This window comes from Eutrema salsugineum, unplaced genomic scaffold, assembly GCF_000478725.1.
Source record: "Eutrema salsugineum unplaced genomic scaffold, Eutsalg1_0 scaffold_15, whole genome shotgun sequence".
Taxonomy (NCBI): Eukaryota; Viridiplantae; Streptophyta; class Magnoliopsida; order Brassicales; family Brassicaceae; genus Eutrema; species Eutrema salsugineum.
In genome coordinates, this window is record NW_006256867.1 from 1384613 (window position 1) to 1404045 (window position 19433).

The 19433-nt window shown below is 36.7% G+C and overlaps 2 protein-coding genes across 4 annotated transcripts; both read left to right on the forward strand.

The window, feature by feature from the left end:
• The first annotated feature begins 3574 nt into the window (after window positions 1-3574).
• Window positions 3575-12553, forward strand: LOC18021798 (serine carboxypeptidase-like 10). Of its 3 annotated transcripts, none has more exons than XM_024158095.1 (14): window positions 3575-3702; window positions 3784-3929; window positions 4015-4091; window positions 4176-4295; window positions 5077-5179; window positions 5279-5316; window positions 5408-5509; window positions 5581-5667; window positions 5777-5863; window positions 6158-6229; window positions 6320-6438; window positions 11887-12000; window positions 12087-12132; window positions 12225-12553. In XM_024158095.1, the coding sequence occupies exons 1-14, from the start codon at window positions 3575-3577 to the stop codon at window positions 12303-12305; spliced, it is 1320 nt and encodes a 439-aa protein (XP_024013863.1). In that variant the 3' UTR covers window positions 12306-12553. The 3 variants fall into 3 exon arrangements, with proteins under 3 accessions (XP_024013863.1, XP_024013862.1, XP_006404748.2); XM_024158094.1 differs by having other exon boundaries at window positions 12087-12152; window positions 12225-12508; XM_006404685.2 differs by lacking the exons at window positions 11887-12000; window positions 12087-12132 and having other exon boundaries at window positions 12225-12508.
• A 2707-nt stretch (window positions 12554-15260) lies between these two features.
• On the forward strand, window positions 15261-16718 carry LOC112088205. The gene is made up of 3 exons (XM_024158491.1): window positions 15261-15832; window positions 15941-16280; window positions 16371-16718. Exons 1-3 carry the CDS (start codon window positions 15261-15263, stop codon window positions 16716-16718), a joined length of 1260 nt encoding a protein of 419 aa, XP_024014259.1.
• Window positions 16719-19433: the final 2715 nt, after the last annotated feature.

Below are 19433 nucleotides of genomic sequence, written 5' to 3' on the forward strand. Positions count from 1 at the left end.
AACTTTTATTGTGCAACCGGTTAGTCATAATTGATTTCTAGTTAATGGCGAAAAAACTGCTTGTCAATTTAGTGGGGATATCTTATACATGTCCCAAGTATGACTTGTTAAAAATCTCTTGCAGACACACCATTGAAGCAGCCTTTTCGATTGATAAAGCACTACATGAACTCACTGATGCTAGGTATAACCCTTTTGATATTTCTGTTATGTTTTGTTTCTTACATCTCCTCAGCTAGTAATATAATTGCATAATAATTGACAGGTATACAACTACCGCTTCGAGATCGGTCTATGAGGAAAGCATTAATCCGATAAATGTTCCAAGGATGCATGGCATGTTCCAGTGGAGGTTGAACAAGCATGGATACTTCCGCAACTTCTCAAGATCCATGACCAGGATGATGTACTTAGGCAGGATGTTTATATCACATCCTGCGCCATAACCAGACACGTAATTACGCACAAGTATACAAATCTCAACCTGTCATCACGTTTCCACTCGTTAACATTATCTCAGTGCAATGTCAATATCTTCTGGACACTAATTCCTTTATCACTCAGTAGCAAATTGCTCTCGAAACTACCATCAGATTTCCACTTTTCAAAGTTGCAGTTCTTAGGGGTGTTGTAGCTGAGCTCAGTGACCGCGTGGAATTCTTGAAGTAAAAACCACAAAGGCCGACTCCCAAACACAAACCACAACTCATGCTGCTGAAATTTGAATATCCAAGATCGTTGCTGTGCAGACAATCTGACCAAACACTGGATCCCTTAAGACAGCTGCGTACTCAGGTTTTAGCTTCTTTTCTATTGTGGTTAGAATAGATAACTTGCAGCGGTTATTAATCTTCTCTGTTTATGTTTCAGATCTAGGCCTGAAAAGAAGTTTTGGCAACTCAAACTCCATACCTGCAAATAAGAAAACGCAACATCTTTTTCAGTGGGAAAAAAACAACTACAAAATAAGTCATCAAGACCAGGAAAATAAAACTCAAGTAAACACATATCAGAGGAAAGCTCATGCAATTAACAAATTTAGACAAACAACCATCAGAAAAACCCGTAAAAATATTCTTCAAGTTCATACGATAAATGCAACCATGCAAAACAATGTTTATTTTTAAGCTTTCTCAGTTTTAAAGAAAATTTCAAAGCTTTTTATTTTATATAAGTTTTCCTGCTTCTACAGAAATTAGATGAAGAAAAACGACAGCAAGAATGGTACATGAAAAAATGCTGAAGATATATAGTTCAATATCCACACACACACCAAAACAAAAAAAAAATCATGCATGTGTATACAGACATTCAACATCTGCACAATCAAGTGAACTACTCTCAAATCAAAAATCCAATAAAGATGCTAAGTGAATTTGAGAAACTCAACGAAGAATGGTGATGGTGGATACACGATGAAGGCGAAAAGAATAATTAAGAGTGATATACATGGTTTTTATGGTTTCTGACCACGATATAAGTTTTGTTTATAGGGTCTTTATAGTGTTTTTTGAATCTTTTGAAGTTTTTTCAGGACTTAAGTACGTTTGGAGCTTAACTGGATTTGGAGTACTTTGGAGCTAAATAGGGATCAAATTCGTGAAGGATGATTCACGTGCTTTGGTGTCGCTCAACACCACTGATAGTGTCGCTCGACACTATTTTGGGAATAAGGAAAAACGTGATTTTGTCCAAGTTTTGAAGAATCTCTTGGGCCCAGAAGTCTCCAATATTTACAAGAAATCCCAACACGTGTTTTTACCTTTTAATAGGGTTTTCAGCCACCAATATCGAACACCTTAGATTTTCTTAAAGAGCTTTTATCTTTTGTTCATCGATACTTTGAGAGCTTTTGAGGGGAGACAAGTCTGAAACTCTGTTCGGGAGAGAGAAAATTTCGAACCCCTGTTTATTTATCTATTTACTGTTTTCTGCAATCTATTCAAACATGTTCATTGTTTCAATCTTCATGTCTGAGTAGTTTGTTTGTTAGGTTTATGGTTCTTGTAAAGGATTTCTTTGAATGATTGGTCATGGTACTTTACCTGATTAGTTCTTTACCATATATTTTCTTAAAGCTAATTCTGGACTGGTCACCTAGAACTTAGATCATTAGGTTAATTGATTGATACAGAAGTGTAATTGAATAACCAAAAAAACCTAAGGTGAGCAAAGTAGCTATTCGCAAAAGAATTTGGTTTAGATACTTTGTGAACATATCAAACTTGAGCTTAAAGCTGGTTTACGTCTTTAGGATTTACAAAGAAATTTGGAATTCTGAGATTTAGACTTAGATAATTCTCGCAACGAAAGTTGGTTAATTATAATTTCGTGATTTGAATTCAAGAACCGCGCTTAAACCAGAACCCTGATTAATCGATTTATATGCATACTCTGATTTTCTGAGAAAAAAACTCTGAATCTATCTTTTTCCCATCGACTTTAAAACCGTTTTGCTTTCATTGTTGTTTTCAATTCATTTTGTTTGCTTAGCGTATTTCAAACCTTGATAATTTATTATGCAAATCTCTCATCTATGTGGTTCTCTATTAGACTACAATTGTACATATGTGCTCTTGCAGAGTAGTTTTAGGGATTAAACATTGAGCAAATCAAAGAGAAATGATAAGAGAAGCAGAGGAAGACGATAAAGTCCAGTTTTGTCACCGCCGGTATCGAAGCCGCCACAATGGAGAGACAGCGACGATGAATCTTCTCGTCGGGGAAGCAAAGTATTAGGATTTTTTGTTTTGTTTCTTTACACAATTTTTTTGTTACTCATGTTGTCTCATTTTTTATTATTTTATGTTTAACTTGTTTTTAAATTGTTTTATGTTTTAGTAAAATAAAAAATTAAGGATAATTTTGGATTTCAATAATATTAAATCTTAAGAGAACAATGTTTAAGTTAATAAATCCAAAAGGATAAATGATTTGGGAAATTGTCTTAAATTTTTAATTATCTCAAAAAACAAAGAGAGTTGTGTGTCCTAGACCTATAACAACATGGAGAAACCCAAAACACCAAAAAAAAAATTAATCCAATAAAAATAAACATGTCACATGATTTACTTTTTGTTACGTATTTGTAATTCAATTTCACATAACTTATAAAAAAATCCTAAACAGATATTTGCCTTCATTCGATTTTTTTCTATAAGATCTCGATCTCTTTATTAACAAATTCTCAACAGACAAGACTGGCTCGGGCAGGCCAGGCTCCATGGACTGGTAAGATGGACCCAAGCCTTAGAGAAATTTATGTTTGCTTTGGCTAAAATATTATTGAGATATTTGATGTGACAGAGCCGTGTGTGAGGGCCAAGAAACCAAAAACAAACAAGAGCGTCGAAAGCAATGTCACTATCTTATCATTAGCCCTTTTATATTTGATGTGATGGCTGCTGCACCAACCACGTGACTCTCAAAAATGGTTGCTCAAACCAAACCCATTCTTTTCAACGTGGAACGACGAATGATCTAGTAAACTTTCAAAATAGTTGCTCCACACGAATCCCTTATAAATATCATTTTTCCCCGTATAGGATTTTGATTATTTAGAAAGTAAAAGAGAATGAGTTTGACACTAAAATTGCTGATTCTGTTTCTATTTGTCTTGAGATCACATCATGTTGAATCCAGCTCTGTCGTCAAGTTTCTACCTGGTTTTGAAGGCCCTCTTCCTTTCGAACTCGAAACCGGGTTTGTCAAAATGTCTCTTCTTCTTTACATTAGTATTGTGAGTTTGGAGTGTTAATAATTTAGCCATTCTTATGAATGAAGATATATTGGTCTTGGTGAGGAAGAGGAAGTGCAATTGTTCTACTATTTCATCAAATCTGAGAGGAATCCACAAGAAGACCCTCTTCTTATTTGGTTAACTGGAGGACCAGGATGCTCTTCTCTCGTTGGCCTTCTTTTTGAAAACGGTAAATCTATATATAAATAAAAATTCTTCTTCCGCTAATCATTTTGAAGACATGTTCATATTAGTAAAACAAAAATGATGTATAGGACCTGTGGCTCTGAAGGTCAAGGTTTACAATGGAACTGTTCCTTCTTTGGTCTCTACTACATATTCATGGACAAAGGTAGCGTAAAGTATGTTCATATTGGATCATAAACCCCAATTATTTACTCTTGAGCTTCTTTGAAAAAAATGATTATTTTCTCAGATGGCGAACATAATATTCTTGGATCAGCCTGTTGGAGCTGGCTTCTCATACTCAACAACGCCACTTGATAAAACCAGTGATACAAATGAAGTTAAGAATATCCATGAGTTTCTTCAAAAGGTAATAATTAGCAACCTTAATTATCTTTTTGAAGTAATAGACTTTGTGACTTCTTGTGTAGGCCCGGGTTTTGACCGAACTGAGCAAACCGAACAAAACTTTTTGGTTTTTGGTTTATACCAAATTTTACGAAAATGTATTTAAAATTCAGAACAGAATATAGCTGAATTACTCGATTTTAAATTTTTAATCAAATTTCAATACCGTAAATTTTGCTTATATTTGATAGAATTATCCAATTACGGAATCGAACCCGAATTTCCAGGTCTACTCTTGTGTATGTTGTAATTCTCGTACTGCAAAGTTACTGATTGATAGTTGCTTATAATATCGATAACGGCGAGATTACTCTTAACACTAATTAGTCAAACTCATTAAAACACTCTCGTCACATTTAATCCTAAGGTTATGTCCATTGGTGAACCTCTGATTCATCAGATATTAATTTCTTTTTTTTCTTTTTTTAATTCAAAAATTAAAAAAAAAATTTCGCCTAATATTTTGCCACCTGGACAAACTTGGACGAATCTGAAGTTTTCCGAGTTGTCCTGAAGACCCGAATCTTCTATTTTGAGCTTTTTTTTATTTATTTTTAATCACATTTGCATATGTACTCGAGTCTAAAAATGGAAAGACCCCCCAATAAACATGCTCTAACACATTCTGATTTTTTTTATATGAACCGAGCATGAAACGATTTAGGTTTTTATTGGTATTCTGCGAGCAATTAGCTTATCAATAGAAACACAACCATCTAGAGTGTGTTTATTGTTTTGTGCAGTGGCTAAGCAAGCATCCACAGTTTTACTCCAACCCTTTATACGTCGTCGGAGATTCTTATGCCGGTATGATTGTTCCAGCCCTTGTTCAAGAAATCTCAAAAGGTATTTTTTTTTTTCATCAAACGACATAAATCAATCGATCCCCATACAGTTTGCTTTGATATTTGCTCACTTCTTAACAATATAGACACTATGATGCAGGAAATTATATATGTTGCAAGCCTCTTATAAATCTGCAGGTTATTAATATTTAATCGATTATTATATTATATATATTTTCCGAATACCAAACGATTCATAGTAATTAATTTATTATTTTACATAAAACAGGGTTATGTGCTCGGAAATCCAATAACAAATGCTGAATTTGAAAAAAACTATCGTATTCCATATGCTCATGGCATGTCATTAATATCTGATGAACTCTACCAGGTATGAAAAAAATGCAATGCTATAATCTTGATAGTTATATCCTTTACGAAGCCTAATACTTTTTCTTACAGTCAATGAAGAAAATGTGCAAAGGAAATTATGAAAATGTGGATCCACGTAACACAAAATGTTTGAAACTTGTTCAAGAATACCATAAGGTACACACTCTGAAAGTTGGTCAATGTTTTCTTTGGCCAATGTTTTCTTTTTGTTGGTTTAAAATAACATCACTAATTCAATTTTTTTTTTTGGCTAAATTATTTACAGTGCACTGACAAGATAAATTCACAACATATATTAATACCAGATTGCGATGACAAAATAAATTCACAGCATACATCTCCTGATTGCTATGTAAGTATAATAGTTCTCTTTCCGTCATCTAGCGACTATGGTTAGGTGAAAACATCTGTTTCCGTTCTTATTCGATTCAAAATGTCAGTGAACAAAAGCTTACACTGAATATAAAATACTTAAACTAATTATTCGCTTAAAACAGAGTAACAAATAATGACGATGCTGATTGCTAATGTAAGAATCATTATATGTGGACATATCCATATTTTGATATAGTTCACACACACACAAAATTGTCATTTTTATGATTAATTTGAAGAAACAATTATACAAGGTTGCTTTTGCATGCAGTATTATCTGTATTATATCATTGAATGTTGGGCCAACAACGAGAGAGTTCGTGAAGCTCTTCATGTTAGAAAGGTATAAGCCAAGTTTTGTTTAATATCATTGACGAAGTGTACAAAGAAAGTTTTTTAAATTCTATATTTTTGACGATTAATATGATTACAGGGGACTAAAGGACATTGGCAGCGATGTAACTGGACTATTCCATACAATCACGACATTATAAGCAGCGTACCATATCATAGGACTAACAGCATCAGCGGATATCGATCTCTTGTTTACAGGTTTGAGTTAACATTATTATGAAATGAAAGCTTTTAGGAATAGATTATAGATCCGTTGATTCCTTATAATACAGAAAAACTAGAATTTGAAAAATTCCGCTGTCAGTGTTTTCTAAAGCACTTTTATATTTTTATAAAAAACACAACTTATAAACAAAGTGATAAGAAATTCACTCTTTATTGATTAGAAATCAGAATTACACACCCCAAGCGTATGAACTTGAAAGGCAAATTCCTCTTGAACTCCACAATTCAGAGAACAAGCCCAGACTTCTCTAACAAACTCCCGATGAAATTCAACTAATTTGACTACTCCCTTTTATATAACAAAAGCTCACATTGACTCTTGAGACTTTTATCTAAAAATATCTCTAACAAACTGCCAGCTCAGCAAGTAGTTGACTTTGCTTCTTCTCCCTTTGACTTCTTTCCTTTACGGTAGTATGCACTCCATGGTATATCAATACCCCCGCGTTTCAGAACCAGCGTGTCCTCAAGTGGAAATAATGGAAACTGATGCTTGAAGTCTCTTATCTTTAACCACGAGTTCTCATGTTCCGGAAGGCCCTTCCACTTCACTAACACCTCCAAATGACCCTCTGTTCCATAACGTGACTGCAACAGATATTCTGGTTCGATAACCAACTCCTCATTAGTTGTTACTTCTGTTGGTAAAGGGGTCACTATGGAACCTTCTCCGATCACCGGTTTTAATTGTGAAATGTGAAACACCGGGTGGATTTTAGACTCAGCCGGAAGTTTAAGCCTGTATGCCACTTTCCCAATTCTCTCCAACACTTCAAAAGGGCCATAATATCGAGCAGCTAACTTCTGACAGAGTCTTTTACTTAAGGATTGTTGGCGATATGGTCTAAGCTTAAGGAACACTTTTGCACCGACTTCAAATTCAAGATCCCTCCGGTGCTTATCTGCGTTATTTTTCATAATGCTCTGTGCCCTTAATAGATTCTGCTTAACCATTGACAACATCGCATCACGTTCCTTCAGCATTGTCTCTAATTCAAAGTTACTTGTTGACCCTTCTTCATATGACAATAATGCTGGAGGTTCTCTTCCATAAACGAGCTGAAATGGAGTACACTGCGTGGACGTGTGGAATGATGTATTGTACCACAATTCTGCCCAAGCCAGATATTTTGCCCACGACTTAGGTTGTTGCGAAGCAAAGCAACGAAGATAGGTCTCAAGACATCTGTTTAACACCTCAGTTTGACCGTCCGACTGAGGATGGAATGCCGTGCTAAACCGAAGCTTGGTTCCAGATGCTTTAAAGCACTCTTTCCAGAAGTTGCTGAGAAAGATTTTGTCACGATCGGAGATTATAGAACGAGGGTACCCATGAAGTCGAATGATTTCCTGAACAAATTTTTGAGCCACGTCGAAAGCTGTAAAGGGGTGCTTAAGACCAATGAAGTGACTATACTTGCTCAGCCGATCAACTACTACCAGGATGACTTTGATGCTATGTGATTTCGGAAGCCCTTCAATGAAATCCATGGAGAGATCTTCCCATATCTGTTTTGGAGGTTCGATTGGTTGGAGTAATCCCGCCGGTGAGAGTGTTGAATATTTATTGGCCTGACAAACTGAGCATTCCGACACATACTTCTGTATAGTTGCTCTCATTTTCCTCCAATAGAACATAGACCGAAGACGCATCAATGTTTTTAAAACTCCTCCGTGACCACCCAATACACTGTCATGGTACTCCTTTAACAGCATAGGAATATGACGTGATTGTTGCGGTAAAACCAGTTTCCTGTTGTAAAATAACCTTCCATCATTAATAGAGTATCCTGCCTTAACTGATTCACCCACTGTCAGCTTACGAATTAACTCTTGTATCTCTTCATCTTCGTCTATCTCTTTTAACAAATCCTGAAGCTGTAGGCTTGAAGGAATCGTTATGGAATATAACAATGTTGTTGTGGATGGAATTATTCTAGATAACCCATCAGCCACCTTGTTCTCACTCCCCACTTTATATTCAATGTCAAAGTCATATCCCATAATCCTTGTAAGCCATCGTTGGTAGTCTAAAGTAACCTCCCTCTGCTCCAATAGGTACTTAAGACTCTGTTGATCAGTCCTTACCACAAATCTTCTGCCCATCAAATAGTGCCTCCACTTTTGAATCGCCAAAACTATGGCCATTAACTCTCTTTCATAGATAGGTTTGAGCTGTTCTCTCTCAGATAGGCCATGACTGAAGTAAGCAATTGGGTGCTTCCCTTGCATCAACACTGCGCCCAACCCATACCCTGAAGCATCGGATTCTACCACAAAGACTTGAGTAAAATCTGGTAATGCGAGCACTGGAGTAGAGATCATTGCTTGTTTCAGGTTATCAAAAGCATTTTGTGCATCACTGGACCACTCGAACTGATCTTTTTTTAGGAGTTCCGTTAGAGGTTTTGCTAACAATCCATAGTGGTGTACAAATCGTCTGTAATAGCCTGTCAAACCCAGAAATCCTCTAAGTTCCTTTACTGTTCTTGGTGTCGGCCATTTTTCCACTGCAGCAATCTTTTGAGGATCTGTTGCTACTCCTTTCGATGATATAATATGGCCGAGATACTCTACTGATTCTTCCCCAAAGGAACACTTCTTTTTGTTAGCAAATAAGTGCTGATCCTCAAAGACTTGCAAAACCATTTCCAAGTGTTTGCTATGTTCCGAGATATTCGAACTATAGATGAGAATATCATCGAAAAATATTAACACAAATTTACGCAGAAACTCCTTAAACACCTCATTCATCAGAGCTTGGAATGTTGCCGGTGCATTAGTTAGCCCAAATGGCATCACTAGAAACTCATAGTAACTGTCGTGAGTTCGAAAAGCTGTCTTTTCGATGTCCTTCTCTTCCATCCTGATTTGGTGATAGCCAGATCTTAAATCCAACTTCGAAAATAGCTTCGCACCGTGCAACTCATCCAGAAGTTGATCTATCATAGGAATAGGGTACTTGTCCGGTATCGTAGCTCGGTTCAGTGCCCTGTAATCAACGCAGAAACGCCAGGAGTTATCCTTCTTTTTAACCAATAGAACCGGGCTTGAGTACGGACTACGGCTTGGTCGAATCAACCCACCATCCAACATTTCTTTTACCAGTTTTTCCATTGCTTCTTTATGGGCATGCGGATACCTATAAGGTCTTACGCTGATTGGACCCATTCCCGGATGGAGGTTAATGACATGTTCCCTGCCTCTCAAAGGTGGTAAACCCGTGGGTATCTGAAAAACATGTTCATATTTTGCCAAAACCTCTGCGATGGGTGCTGATATCACTTGTTCTTTGCGTTGCGATGTTGGAGCTGTCAGCAAATTCAACATAACTCCTTGTTTGTGAGCCGCAAAGTCCGGTTGCAAATGTTTCAATGTCAGATTTGTGGAATGTAGAGATGGATCCCCCACGAGAGTAACTTGGCGTCCTTGATACAAAAATGAGAACTCATGTGTCTCCCAATCGATCTGACATTTGCCAAGTGTTCTCAGCCATTGAACACCCAATATTATATCAGCACTACCGAGTTCCAACACAATGAAATCTGCCTTGAATGTCAACTCTTGTAACATCAGTTGCACATCTTTGCAAACTCCGGTACCTTGAACTGACACCCCTGTACCCAACAAAATCTCCAGTTGAGGGTGTTGTACTGTTTTAAGGTGAGCTCGTTTAATGAGGTCTGGTGTGATGAAATTATGGGTTGTTCCACTGTCCAACATTACCACCACTGTACTTTTCTTGACTGTACCCTTAAGCTTGGTTGTCGTTGGAGATTTTATCCCTAAAAATGAGTTTAAGGATAATTCCATTAGCTCGGGTTCTTCCACCATGTATTCATCCTCTATCTCAATCAGATTCTGGTCCAATATCTCCATTTCGAATCCATTTACCACCGTTAACACTTGCAACGTCTGATTTGAGCAGCGATGCACCTTAGACCATTTCTCATCACATTTAAAACACAATCCCAATCTCTTCTTTTCTGCAATTTGTGCTTCTGTTAGTCTGAGCTGCGGTCTGGTGTTGGACAGTTTGGTATTGTTTGACGCCGTATTTGCTGTTAACTGTTTCATCTTCCATGGTGGCACTGATTGACTAGAGTAAGATTTGTTCACCTGGTGAACCAAGGATCTGTTAGCTTGTTGCATTTCTTTCTTCACCACCATATGCAAAAAACTATTCTCCATTTGGTAAGCCGAAGATATCATCTCTGGAAGATCCACTGGTTTACACACATTTACCACTTCTCTCATGTCTGGAGTTAATCCATTCATGAATATCCCTTCTTTCTGTTTATCTGTCAATCCTGCTACCTGAGGAGAAAGATCTTCAAACAGGTGTATGTACTCTGCCACTGTACCCGTCTGTGTGATATTGAAGAATGGTTGGCTCGGATCACGCAACTTCTCTTTACTGAACCGTGCAAACAACCGATTCTTAAAGTCTTTCCAATCCTCAAAAGGTTTCCGATGTGTTTCACTGTTAAACCAGCTCAAAACATCCCCCACCAAACTTATAGAAACTGTATTCAGCTTGTCTTCTTCAGTATAACCCCCAATCCTGAAAAATCTCTCAGCTAAAGCAATCCAACCATACGAATCTTCGCCATTGAAGATCGGAAGCTCAGCTCGTCGCATCATGCTTTCGCGACTACTCATGACTAAATTCCGAGGTCTACCATCATCAGATCTGGAATTAAGGCCTGGTTCCAAGTTTGGAAAACGTACCTGAGGCGTCTGTTTCCCGTGATTTGGATTCGTGTATTCACGCACCTCCGGTGAAGCAGCTGAATCACCTCTCAAATAATCCATGATTTCTGAGAATCGTGAATCGACTTGTGACGCTAGCTCCTTAATCATCTCTCGCGTCTCCGTCTCGCTTTCAATTTGTTGAGTTTTGTGCTTCATCACCGTCGTCGCTAAGGCTTCAAGAGCCATGGCTTCCTTCGTCGAAGGTTCTGGTTCCGACGTTTGTTTCGACTGCTTCATTCTTCACCAATTCGCGATCGTTCAGATCCAGAGCGCTCACGACGCACCAATTTGATAAGAAATTCACTCTTTATTGATTAAAAATCAGAATTACACACCCCAAGCGTATGAACTTGAAAGGCAAATTCCTCTTGAACTCCACAATTCAGAGAACAAGCCCAGACTTCTCTAACAAACTCCCGATGAAATCCAACTAATTTGACTACTCCCTTTTATATAACAAGGGCTCACATTGACTCTTGAGACTTTTATCTAAAAATATCTCTAACAAACTACCAGCTCAGCAAGTAGTTGACTTTGCTTCTTCTCCCTTTGACTTCTTTCCTTTACGGTAGTATGCACTCCATGGTATATCACAAAGCCATAAACTAGAATGTCTTAACTACATATTCAAGAGATTATAAATTTTGTGCGGTTCATGGTGAACAGTGGTGATCATGACATCACGATGCCTTTCCAAGCAACTCAAGCCTGGATTAAATCTCTAAATTACCCCATTGTTGATGACTGGAGACCTTGGATGATAAAAGATCAAATCGCTGGGTAAATTTTTAGTTTTCATTCTTTTTATCATCCTATCGCTAGCTTATCAAACTTAAAAACTCATTCTTGACTTCTTTTCTTGATAGGTACACGAGAACTTATTCCAATAAGATGACATTTGCTACTGTCAAAGCAAGTCTTTTTGTATCAACGTATACCAATTTTTACTATCATTGCATTACAAATGGAAGTGTTAATTAATCTTTTGAGCGTTTTGACTATAGGGAGGTGGACACACGGCAGAGTATAAACCAAACGAGACTTTTATCATGTTCCAAAGGTGGATCAGTGGCCAGCCTTTGTAATAGAGGCTCATGGCCTTTACTTGCAATAATATTCACGCTAGGCGCATATTCTTTTTCTTTTCAAATGTTAAATGTTATTGTTATTTGTCATGTTACATTTTAGTGTTATTCAAGTAATTTTTACATCTTTGTTTGATTTTATGTAGTCCAGATCATTACTGTAGGTCATAGCCTATTTCAATGGTATATACGTATTTTTTTGTCATCAGTCCATGTAAAAACATTTATAATTTTTTTTGTTGTCATCAATCCATATAAAACATTTATAATTTATATTTCAGTGCGTTATTTTCTGGAAATTTTCAGCTTATTGAGGAACCGTGGTTTCTTCATGAATCTATAATATCAATTTGAAATCAATGAAGCAAGCGATAAAAAGAAAATGATAATAACAGGGGAACAGATAATAAGAACAGGGTATGACAAAACCAACTCATGTCTGATTTGCCTCGTCGCTCTTCCTGGTCTATGTTTATTTTATCTTCTTTTATTTTAGTTTTATGAATAACGCAAGCATGTGGACCAATGCATATTTATGCTTCCTACCTACAAACACAATATAAATTGCATCCCCTTTAACATATGAAAGATTCCATTATTGAACATTATGAATATTAAAATTCGATACATCTATCCATTTAACTCGAATTAATAGATTATCTAACTAGAAAATTAATCACGTATTAAAGAAATCATCAATGTGTTAAATGCAGAGTCCAAGACCAATTAGTTCCTAAATATTTTTGGTTGGTCCATTTTCTTTCCTTGTTCATATCTAATTTAAAATTATAGACTTCAACAGAGGCCTGCAAGTTCGATTCTTTGGATTGGGTTTGGTTTTGATAGTCGGTTTTCCTGAGTACCTTTGGGTTTTCAGAATTCTACCAAAACTAACCGAAGTAAAATATAGTTTAATTCGGTTTTTGGCTAACTTGGTTTTTGAATTTTAAAAGGGGCACTAACCAAAATTTGAGAATTTTGGTTTAAATTCAATTACTATAGTTTTTTGTTCGGATATTTATATACTGTATGTTTTTAATAAAATTCAGAATATGTCGGTTATAATTATTTTAAAAAAAAATCAAAGAATTGAACCGAACTAAAAACCGGATGTATTTTATAATGCTATCGATTGGATCTCAGCCAATAACGAAACCTGGACCAAAAACTTCCTTTCGAGGTTTTGTTCATAACCGTCAAAACAATAAACCAAAAAATTTATTAAAAAATTACCAGGAAACTGAATTTGACTGAAGAAAAAGACTGATGAATAACAAGAAAATACTTAATGTCTAACAAACCATGCATTTACGTCAATATTAGTTTCCTCTTTTATAGAACGAGGTATAGTTAGAAAACTATTATCACTAAAAAGAATTCAAACAAGTAATGGAAATGAATCGTTAATTGTACCGATTTGCTAAGGAGTAGTCGAAGCAGAAAACCCACTACGTGACTGACATTCATTTATCTCAGATATCAGATATAATAAAGATGTGCATCTTTAATACTTGAATACAACTGATATAAATTATCAATCTTTTCTTAGTCAATTATACAAATATACAGTCTATAGATTTGTGTAAATTGAATTTATTGATATAAGTCCAAAAAATATGAATGTTAATTAACAAAAAAAAAACTGTGAACTATACAACAATATACTATGCCCAAACACATTAAGAAAAATAGCATAAATTGGTTTTGATTCGATTTATACAAAGTACGTTGCTTATCAACGCTAGACCTAGAAACATAAATGTGAGTATACTGTTAAAAACAAGGAAAACGGCCGATTCCTACTTCAACTTTTCTAAATGGTGCAAAAACGTATCAGAGAAATTTGATTGTCTGAATTCATATCTGAACTCTTTAAAACTGGATATTTCATACATGTACTAATAAGGCTTTGGCGAACGTATATATTGACCTATTTCCCATTAGTCAACAGTCATATTCCGTCAATGGAGAAGAATCTCGTGCCACGTCGACTGTAAGGTTGGCACCGGAACATAAAACGACGTTGTTTTAATTTTTTTGTCTGCACGTCGTTTTGTTTTTTTTATTAATCAAAACAACGTCGTTCGTTTTGATTATTACAAAAAAAAAAATCAAAACGATGTCGTTTTAATAATTGCGAACAAAAAAAGTAAAAACGACGTCGTTTCATTTATAATAACCCAAAACAAAATTTATCTTCTTCTTCGACATATTCGTTCGTCTTTTTGGGATAGCTGAAGAGAACCCGATTTAGGGTTGAGATTCATAGAAATTCTTGAAATCTAGTGAAGTAGAAGAAAGAGAAGCCTATTTCGACTTTGGATATACATGTAATCTTCTGGGTCTGAGAAAAATGAGGTAATTCGACATTTAAGGCTTTTAATTTTGGGTGAAAAAATTTCAATTTTTTAAATGTTTTGAATTGTTGAATTGTTCTTTTGTAATAGTTTAATCTTAAAAGGAATTGTTTAATGGTGCAGTGATATCACGGATTACATGTTTTTCATAAACCATGGGGGAAGTTTGAGAAATTTTCAAACAACAATCTCTATTACGCAGATGGCTCTGTCACCGAACATCTTTCACCGGCTCCGTCGCTGTTTCACTCTTTCCCGGTGAGTCTTTTATGGTCAGGGAGTATGGTACAAGCTTCCCTATGAATCTCTCAGTGATTTGAAGATTTTTCTGGATAGGTTTGAGAATTTTGAGAAAATGTGTGAAGCATCGAAATGGACAAAACATGTTGATATTTATCTGGAAAAGGATGAAGACAATGAAGAAATTAAAAATGGTAACAGAGGAGATGGCAATGAAGAAAGACGTGAAGATGGACTAAGAGTTTAGGGATATGAAAGTAATAGACGATATGATGAAAGTGGCCAAGACGAGGTAAGAGATGATGCTCGAAGAAGTTTTCATGTCAGTGGTGGAGTCCGAGAGGAGAGAAGAGGTGAAATGTGTAATGAGGTAATTGGGACATTTGTTGATGAAGAGGAGAACGATGACACATATAAGAAAATGCCTCCTCTTTCGGACAATAAAGGTGAAAGAAATGATGACCGGTGTTATGAAAGTTGGAGAAGAAGAAGTGGGGATCTCAAGATCAGCCAAGTTTTTGAAAGCATTAAAGAGTTTAGAGAGGCTGTATTGGAGTATGCTCTTATAGGTGGTTGGAACATTCAACACAACCGATGGGGATCAATCAAATCAGGTGCGAAGTGTGGCATAGAAAAATGCAATTGGAGAGTCTACTGCTCTTATGATGATGTGGTTGCTCAGTTTATGATAAAGACATTTCAAGACATTCATACATGTCATAAAGACAGACGTTGCGAGATTTTGACCGAGGATGTCACATGCAACATGTTCATATACGAGCTCAGATATAACCCTGACCTGAGGCCTATAGCGATGCAAGAGAGGATACATGAGCGTTATAATGTTGCTCCGTCACACTACCAATGTCGCAAGGCGAAAAAAAGAGCTTTTTCACTCATTGAAGATGAATGGGATGAGCAGTATTCAAGGTTAAAAGACTATCGGGAAGCAATGTTAGAGTAAGTCTTCTTTTTATAATTACTGGTGTATTTGATGGTTTTTTTACTAATTACTCGTGTATTTGCTGTATGTTATAGAACAAATTCAGATTTCACAGTGGAGCTACGAACAGTTATTGCAGAAAATAGGAAAAAAAATTTCGACACTTTTTACATGTGTTTTGATGGGCTCCGGAACACTTGGAGGAATCACTATCGACCCATCTTCAGAATAGATGGTTGCTTCTTGAAGTCAAACTCCAAAGGTCAGCTTTTGGCAGCTGTTGGCATAGATGCCAATAACCAGATATACCCTTTCGCATGGGCAATAGTTCAGGTGGAGAACACCGATAGTTGGGTTTGGTTCATTCAGCATCTGAAGCAGAACTTGGATCTTGGTAACGGTTTCGGTTTCACTTTGATATCTGATCGGCAGAAGGTTTTTCTTCCCTTTTATTGTATATTAAATGAGATATATTTGATTAGATGTTAAGAAAAGTGTATGTACTAACAAGAGATGATATTTCAGGGATTACTTAATGCTGTTACTCAAGAACTCCCACTGATTGAGCACCGGATGTGTGCACGACATATTTACGGGAACATGAAAAAAGCTTTTCCGAAAAAGTCTCGGATGAAAGGTTTGTTCTGGAAAGTTGTAGAGAGTTTCAATGAGGCTGACTACAAAGTAAATTTAAAGAACATGGAAGAGTATGATGAGGAAGTCCATCGTGCATTAGTGAGCAGAGAACCAGAACATTGTAGTAGAGCATTTTTCAGCACCACATCTTGCTGTGAAGATGCACTCAACAATTTTTCAGAGTCATACAACAAGGCAATTGAAAAGGCGCGTGCAATGCCATTGGTTCAGTGTTAAGAGACTATAAGAAGACAAGCTATCGTAAGGATAACACTTAGAAGGATAAAAATGGGTAAGCATATGGCGAAGCATAGTTTGAAAGTTAGTTTAGTCATAGCGAAAGAAGATCAGCATGTGAAACGTTGTAGGTCACTTCCCGGGGACCGTGTGTTTGAAGTTAGTGAGGGAGGTCAATCGTACACGGTCAACATGAAGGAAATGACATGTAAATGTAGGCGATGGGTTCTTACGGGTATTTCGTGCCGACATGCTTTGCGGATTGTGTTTTCGGGTTGTGTTTGATCAGAAGAAGAAATACAAGGTTGATGATCTAGTCTCGGATTGGTATTTGACTACTAAGTGGCAGGAGCAGTACATTGAATCTATTGAACCAGTCAACGGTTCCAAGTTCTGGAGAGTTAATGGTGAACCACGACTTGATACACCGAAGAGAGAAGTTCATAAAGGAAGGAAGAAAAAACCAGCGAAAAAGATAAATTCAGTTACCGAGTCATCAACTAAAGGGAAGAAGGTCACGAATCATGGACGAACAATGCATTGTTATCGATGTAGTGCGGCTGATCATAACGCATGTAGCTTTCCAAATGATGGAGTCCCATTCAAGCCTCGGAAGCCCAAGAATTCTAAATAAGCGCCGACGGTTGATGCGATTGTAAACGGGGTTGGTCGGTTTTACTAAGCTTCAGGTTTTAAATTTATAACCCCTAAATATCTGCAAGTGCACAGATGTACGCTGTAGTACTTAGGGTATCGATCCACAGAGACTTAGTTGTTTCAGTACGAATTCACGGCAATGCTTAAATCAGACTAGAACTAAACAGATTTGGGTTTTGGTTTTGGGTTTTGGTTGTCACGAAATCTAAACTAGAAAGCAAAGCAAGTAAAAGCAATTGAAAAATTAAAGCAAGTAAAAAGCGATTAAACAAAGGCGAATGGAAGCAGGTAACAAGTGAATGAAAAGCAAATAAAATCGAAGGTTGTAAGCTATGGAAAACAAACGTTGGGGCTCAAGGGATTTCGCAGGGATTCATGGACTAGGCTATGTCGATTTTAAACAAGTGATAAAGGTAATCAACTACGTATGTTCTAGAATTCGAGACACGGAAGTATGAATAGCCTACTTTCGCAGCACTAAACAATTATCTCTCGCAACCCTGATCAATAGGTTTCTACTCTGATCCTGGAAGGGAGTAGATGCAATAGCAGAACAAGACTCATCAACATTCACAACTCAACTACAGGTAGGTTTCCACTCCTGTAGAATCATTGCTTTTTTCACCCTAGTTCAGACAATCAATGAAAGCTTTCGCAACATATCATATCAGATCGGCTTCTAAGTGGCCAGCAAAGAATCATGCAGTAAGATTAAAGGCAAACGAAGAACATCTAGAATATTATAAATCCTAAATCTATCGATTCATAAGCAAAGACACACGAAATTACCTTTGAAAAATCTCTTTAAACCAAACTGGGTAATTACTCAAACATATTGTAAACAATCATCACAGAGTATTGAAAGTTGCAGGAAATTAAAGAAAAAAGGAAAGAAAAACGAAGAACAGAGTTGCAGGTGGAGGCGCGATGATGCTCTCCAGCGGCGGCTCCTTCTTTGGGATCGACGGCTTCTCTAAGGTTCTTCTAATATTGAGGCACAAAAACGAACACACCTTTTAGAATGACCGAAAGGGGGTATTTATAGCTTTTGGAGTTGTCCTAGACACTTAGGGATTCAAAAATAACGAAAGAAATCGATTTGAGCTTTAATTAAGTCGTCTGGGAAGTGAACGACTAATGGCCGCGGTCGCGGTGCTTCTAACCGCGGGAAAATAGGTGTTGGCCGCAGTCTCGGCTCGTGGCTCTCTTCCAGAACTGCATTTCTGTCTTTCTTGCATCGGGAGTATCTGAAGATCTAACCGTTGGATTGTCTCCAAACCAAGTGCATTAGAAAGCTGGTTGGATCCTCTATGTTGTCTCAAACGGTGAGAAGGTCTTCATCGCTTGTCATACTTCTGGCGGTCTGCATTTATCCAAAATCGCTCTTTTGTTCCAAATTGCATATTTTTTGCCTAAGTTTCCTATAAAGTCTTTTGAAACTCTAAAACATTGAAAATAATTTAACAACCATTGAAAAAAGAGTTAAAACACCTGCATATGACATAATTATGATCCATAAAAATGGTCAAAATACGGTGTTATCAACGGTGGAGTCTGAGTCTACGAACCAAGAGCCTGAGTCTATGAATTTTGAAGGTGGAGAAGGCCCAGACCCTACTTAACCCTCGCAATCTCAAACATATGTAAGTGAATTCTCATGCTTTTGTCTTTTCATTATTGTTTGGTTTGTTGTTTGTGAGAGATTTTTTGGCATATCAATCATTTTGCAGCCAAGTTTTTTGGAGCTTTAAGATAAGGAAGCAGTTTGTAGAGCTTTAAGATGGAGGAGCTGTTTTTTGGAGCTTTAAGATGGAGTAGTAGTTCATTTTATTATGATTCTCTCGGTTATTTACTATGATTTTCTCGGCATTTAGGTTTATCAAACAATGTTCCTTTTGATTTTAAAACCAAGTGATACTCTGTTATTTTTGATGTTTAAAACAATGTCTCTGTTATGTTGTTGTTAAAGGCATTGGTGTCTTTTCTAGGATAATACATCCAACAATTAATGTAAGTTCTTCTAAACACCATAAAATTCTGTAAATTCTCAAAATTGCT